General features: G+C 37.1%; 1 protein-coding gene across 1 annotated transcript; it reads left to right on the top strand.

Annotated features, from left to right (window-relative positions):
• Positions 1 to 3,206: 3,206 nt before the first annotated feature.
• LOC110259192 (olfactory receptor 2B11-like) lies at positions 3,207 to 4,915 on the top strand. Its single transcript, XM_021082518.1, has one exon. The coding sequence runs from the start codon at positions 3,497 to 3,499 to the stop codon at positions 4,439 to 4,441; it is 945 nt and encodes a 314-aa protein (XP_020938177.1). The 5' UTR covers positions 3,207 to 3,496; the 3' UTR covers positions 4,442 to 4,915.
• The last annotated feature ends 1,761 nt before the right edge of the window (positions 4,916 to 6,676 follow it).

The following is a 6,676-nucleotide window of genomic DNA, read 5'->3' as shown; positions in this document are numbered from 1 at the left end:
TTTCATAGAAGACAGAGAAGTTAAACAAAATGAGAAGGCAGAAGAATATGTTTTAAATGAAAGAATGAGAAACAATCCCTGAAAAACTCCAATGAAACAGGGTAAATAATTTACCAGATAAAAAGTTCAAGGCAATAGTAACAAAAATGTTAACTAAGCTAGGTAGGGGGTGCAATATAAGAACACAGACTTTCACCAAAGAACTAGAAAATATAATAAAGAAACAGTCCGAGCTGAAGAATACAGTAACTGAATGAAGAATCAGTTCACTAGGGGGAATAACAACAGATTAAATGATACAGAGAATATTAAGCATCCAAAAAATAGAATAATAGAAATCAGCCAATCAGACATCAAAAACATTTTTGTTGTTGTTGTTTTAAATAAGAATAGTTTAAGAGAATTCTGGGACAATGTCAAGCATACTACCATTCGCAATACAAGAATCCCAGAAAAAGAAGAGATAGAGAAAGGTGTCAAATGTATTTGATGAAATTAGGGCTGAAACCTCCGTGAACCTGAAGAAAGAAACAGATATTCAGGTACTGGAAGCACAGGGGTTTCCAAATACTGTAAGATATCACTTATATGTGGAATCTAAAAACAAACAAAAACAAAACAAAAATAAACTCACAGGTACAAACAAATTAGGGTTACCAGAGGGGAAGGGTTTGGGGGCATGGGTGAAACAGCTAAAAGGAGTCGTGATGGCAACTAGACTTGTGATGGTGATCACTTGCTAGTGTATACAGATGATGAATTACAATGTTGTACACCTGAAAGTTATGTAATTTTTTAAAAATAATAAATGAAAATCTGTTTTGCCACATATCAAATTACCCATTGTGCATTATTTCACTAACATTTCAATCATTCTGTAGCCAAGTTTACTGAGACACTGAGAATAAGCACCAATCTCTTATTTCTCTATTACAAATAAATGTCATTACAGCAAATTTTTGTAATTTTTCAATGTTAATATTTGAAGCAATGGAGAAAGTTACGTGTAGTGGGCATTTGAAAATATTTATTGATTGAATAAATTAATGAAACTCTGTAAACTGATTTCTTCTTGATACAATTTTTTATTATTTAAATCATTTGTGAGGAGTTCCCGTCGTGGCGCAGTGGTTAACGAATCAGACTAGGAATCATGAGGTTGCGGGTTCGATTCCTGCCCTTGCTCAGTGGGTTAAGGATCCAGCGTTGCTGTGAGCTGTGGTGTAGGTCGCAGACGCGACTCGAATCCCGCGTTGCTGTGGCTCTGGCGTAGGCCAGTGGCTACAGCTCCAATTAGACCCCTAGCCTGGGAACTCCCATATGCCTTGGGAGCGGCCCAAGAAATGGCAAAAAGACAAAAAAAAAAATCATTTGTGGAACTTTAACATAGTCAGTGTTAGGTCAATCTATACTATGCTAGGCTATTGGTGGAAAAATATTTGAAAACAAGAAACTTTTAGTTCCTTAAAAGTCATATTGGAAGGTGACTGCTCCTTCTTTCTCTATGTAAAATTAAAATTACTCAACATGTATTATATCAGGAAATAATATCCCAGAAAAAGTATAAATAAAAGAAAATTGTATCTTGACACCAAAAATAATTGTCTCGAATTTTCCCTGAAATCCAAGTAAATAGTCTATGAAATTATTGAAGTAGGTTAGCTTTTCTGGGATTCTTTTAGTCCTGAGCTAATTTTCCACAACAGGAAAAATGCCAAAATTTATCATTTCATTGTACTGGGCAAGAAGGAACCTAGCAGTATTATACCCTCTAGGGAATTTCTAGTGTTTCTTGACAAGAATTTCCACTGAGGTTTATTATCTCAATGGAAAAAATGTCCCACAGCTCTATAAAGAGTAAGAACACTTCCTTAACAATTATTTTAGAATAAAATAGGTTTCCACATCTGAACATATTTAGGATCCTTCAAATCAAATGAATAATATTAAGGACTTATGATAAGAAGACACTGAACACAGAGAGAATATTCAATATTTACCTCCAACTAACATTTCATTCTGATGGAAAAAAAAAAGATCAGTGTCAATTTTTGCAAGAAAGGGAAATACTACCATGGAATATCAACACTGATTTAAAGAAGGTATTGTATGTGAGTGGGAGCGATCTGTTCAGCTTAATCGACTTTACCATTTTGCACAGCCTCATGCACTTTGTGATAAGAGTGATAAGAATAATTTGGGGAAATGAAAGGGAAGAAAACGCAATCTTTACAAGACTTCTTTTGGCAGAGATAAGTACAATGTTAATATTTGGATACAACCTAAAGAAAAATTAATTAGAAGATACAGATGCATAAATCAACCTGGACACTGTACTCAATGAAAATAACTAACCCAACATAAAGTATTACACTTGCAAAAGGGTAGCCACACATATTGGACTAATTAATCCTCATGGCACAGAAAGATTGTTGTGATCATTTCTGCTGTACAACAAAGTGACTCGCACATCCATTCCTTTTCAGATTCTTTTCTCATAAAGCTTATCACAGAATATTGGGTAGGCTTCCCTGTGCTATACAGCAGGTCTTCATTGACTGGGAATCATTTTAACCATGTGTTTTCTTCTATGACAAGTTTTATCTTTGCAAAAGTCATTTTATGATTTGAGATACAGGACTAAGGGAAAGCGCTCTCTCTTGCTGTTTCTATATGAAGCAGACCAATCCAGCTAGAGTTCTGAACTTACCTAAATAAACTCAGAAATTCAACCAGAGAATAATAAGGTTTAGCAGACTAAGGATGAAAGAAATGAACACATGTGGTAAGTCAGCACGGGTGGGTTTGGGGAAACATTCTTCCATTTCATTATTTTCTCAAATATAAGAAAAACTGTGGGGAGTTCCCGTCGTGGCGCAGTGGTTAACGAATCCGACTAGGAACCATGAGGTTGCGGGTTCGATCCCTGCCCTTGCTCAGTGGGTTAACGATCCGGCGTTGCCGTGAGCTGTGGTGTAGGTTGCAGACACGGCTCGGATCCCGAGTTGCTGTGGCTCTGGCGTAGGCCGGTGGCTACAGCTCCGATTGGACCCCTAGCCTGGGAACCTCCATATGCCGCGGGAGCGGCCCAAGAAATAGCAACAATAACAACAACAACAACAACAACAACAAAAAGACAAAAGACAAAAAAATAAATAAATAAATAAATAAAATAAAAATAAAAAAAAAAAAGAAAAACTGTGGTATCCCTTTACTTAATCATTATTCTATAAAAATTTTCTATATTACATTCTCTAGGTAAAATATAGAGATTTGTTAATCTTCTTTTAGATGTACCACAAAATAATAATTTGGGGCATTTTGATTCATGTTTTCATCTTGCAAGTATCAATTCACATCACTGGAGTTACATCACAGAGAAAATCCCTTCATAACTCACTTTATTTAACTGAATAAGTTGACCATCGAGAATATTTAATACTGAAATATACATCTTCATTTTGAATTAAGTCCATGAACAAGAGCAACGACAGTCATGAATGCAAGAAATGTAAGTACTCCAAAGGTTTTCATTCTCTTGGGCTTCTCTGACCATCCCTGGTTGGAAATGCCACTCTTCATAATAGTGCTTGCAGCTTACATCTGCACACTAGTAGGAAACATCTCAATTATAGTGGTATCCAGAGTAGATCCGAATCTTGACAGCCCTATGTACTTCTTCCTTTCCAACCTCTCCTTCCTGGACCTTTGTTTTACCACAACCACCATCCCTCAACTGCTGCTAAACCTCTGGGGCCCAGATAAGTCTATCAGCTACGGAGGCTGTGTGACTCAGTTTTATATGTTTCACTTTTTGGGGGCCACCGAATGCATCCTCTTAGCTGTGATGTCCATGGATCGTTACATGGCCATCTGCAAGCCTTTGAGGTACCCAGTCATCATGCATCAGCAACTCTGTATCTTCCTAGTGGTCATGGCATGGCTAAGTGGTTTGGTCAACTCCTTGCTTCAGTCATCCCTCACCATCCAGCTGCCACTTTGTGGCAACAACAAGGTAGATGATTTCTTGTGTGAGGTCCCAGTGATGATCAAGATGTCATGTACTGATACCACATTCAATGTAGCTATGCTCTCCATTGTGGGAACATTCTATTCCCTCGTTCCCTTGTCACTTATTCTTGTCTCCTATGGGTTCATCGTAGCTACAGTGCTCAGAATTCAGTCCTCAGAGGGAAAGAAGAAGACCTTTAACACATGTAGTTCTCATGTTATTGTTGTATCTCTCTTCTATGGGCCAGTAATTAGCATGTATGTGCAACCTTCTGCTGCTAACTCCCAGGATAGGAACAAACTCATGTCCCTATTCTACAGCTTGGTGACTCCTATGCTTAATCCTTTTATTTATACTTTGAGGAACAAAGACATGAAAGGGGCAATGATGAGGCTTCTTGTCTCATTGTACCATCAAAGAAGAGGATAAACATAGCTATTTTTGTACTTCATACTTTCCATATAGGACTTAGAAGAGCCTCTGTTCTAAATTACCTCTTGGTTTTGCCTCGTCTCAAAATTATCCCCAAAGACGTAACTTTTTACTATGTAGCTATCATAAGAAATAAAATAAATATATGGTACTAAATTTAAATTAAATTTATAAAAATATTAAAAATTCATATCTGTATAAATTGTGTCTTAACAAACATATTGAAAATTTTTCTTAAATAGATGTTTTTTTAAACATCTCTATGTTACAAGTTTTCCCAAGTATAGGCACATTTGATGCACCTGGTCCTATTTGCTAGAAAGACTGTTTTTCAGCTTTGGTACACATCAGAACACTTATACTTTAAAAATCACAAACATGACTCCACTGCAGATATCTTGTATCAGAATTTTGAGAAATCATGTCCAGAAAACTATTTTTAAAAACTTCCTCAGTTAACATCAATTTAAACGTAGAATTTGTGAGGACCATCACAGGAAAATATTTTTTTTTTATTATTATTTTCCCACTGTACAGCAAGGGGGTCAGGTCATCCTTAGATGTATACATTGCAGTTACAGTTTTTTCCCCCAGGAAAATATTTTTGAGATAGTCTTTAGAGACAAAAGTCAGACAGGATCTGACATATGGGAAAAGGTATAGCCCATCTACCCACTCACCCCCTGCCCCCCCAAAAAAAGAAGATAGTTTGTTGAATATGTGAAGAATCTCAGATGCTCCAAGCTTTTAAGAAAAATTGTAAACCCACAGGCAGAGAATTTAAAATCACGACTCCTAGCAAATGCTAAGGCAAATGCAAAAAGACCAAGCTGAATATCTAGAAGATACGCTTCCTAATAATTAAATGTTCTATTAAATTCAGCTACGTACTTTGATCAGTAGTATCGTTTATGTGCAATAAAATTTCCAAAATTGGTTTCCTAAAACTAAATTATACAACAAAGAAATTGATAATTGAATTGTTACTATTGATAACTGAATTATCAGTCTGAGTAAGCAAATATCTTAGAATACCTTAAAGCGAACCAAAAGCAAAAAGAAGAAACTGCAAAAAAATATGTAAGAAAATATACGATTTAGAGAAAAAACACATAAAACTAAATACAAACAATAGGACTGGTAGTTGGATTAAAGCAGTAGATGGAGGAGAAATAATTAAGTAAATATTAGGAAAAATGCTTGGGAGTGAGATGTTCCAGCCATACATCAGGCACCCCAGTCCTGAAATCTGACAATGGGAAGATAAACCCCCTTAGCTGGTTTGGAAAACAGTGGGGCTTACAGGAGGGCTGTAAGAAACCAAGACTTCACTCTTAAAGAGAGAGCAGTCTTCCTGTCAAAATGCAGAGGCTGCAGACAGAAAACTGCCTGGGTGTTTTGTCTACAAAACACCTTGGGAGAAGCAAAACTAGCTCCAGGAGGAAACCACTTTCAGGATGGGAGTGAAAGCAGCTCAGTGGCATAGCACAACCACTCCAGCTCCAATCCAGCCTCCATGGATACTGGAAAAAGAGTGAAACCAGCACAGAAGAGCAGCCCCAAGCCCTCAGGCCCTGGCAAGGACCCATCGCAACAATCCAAGGTATCCAAGGTGGAGATAATCATCACACCCAGCAGAAACCCAACTCAGTTGGGGCTCCTCTTACAGCCCCCTGGGCCCCAAACCTACCCCCAGTAGAATGGTAACAGCCAGTGAGAATAGGAGAAACGCTCTCACTCTAGTCCTTCCAACTCCAGTCATACCTCACACCAAGGTGGCACCTGCCAGCACACACCAGGAGAAGATGCAGCCCATGCTCACCTCAGATCCAGCTCTCCCACCAAAGCCACTGGGCACATGCAGAATTCACAGGGATGCCTCAAGACTGGGATAGGAATCTGTTTCACCTAATTTTCATAAAGACAGAGAAAGTTAAACAAAATTAGAAGATAAAGGAATGTGTTCCAAAGAACAAGAAAAAATCTGAAAAAAAGTGAGTGAAACAGACAAATGTGAACAAATTAAAGTTCAACAAAGAAATCAAAACTATTTTTAAAAACCCTAATTTATGAGAACAATGACAGCTCTGAAGAATTCAATAAACAACTTCAAAAACAGACTCAACCAAACAAATGAGAGAATTGGTGAATTATAAGACTTATTTAAAATCATACTGTCAGGAGAGCAAAAAGAAAAAAATTAAAAAGAAAGAGAAAATCTATGTGAATTAT

This window comes from Sus scrofa, unplaced genomic scaffold, assembly GCF_000003025.6.
Source record: "Sus scrofa isolate TJ Tabasco breed Duroc unplaced genomic scaffold, Sscrofa11.1 Contig988, whole genome shotgun sequence".
Lineage (NCBI taxonomy): Eukaryota > Metazoa > Chordata > Mammalia > Artiodactyla > Suidae > Sus > Sus scrofa.
The sequence above is the reverse complement of the archived record's forward strand: the minus strand, read 5'-3'. Positions and strand labels throughout refer to the sequence as shown.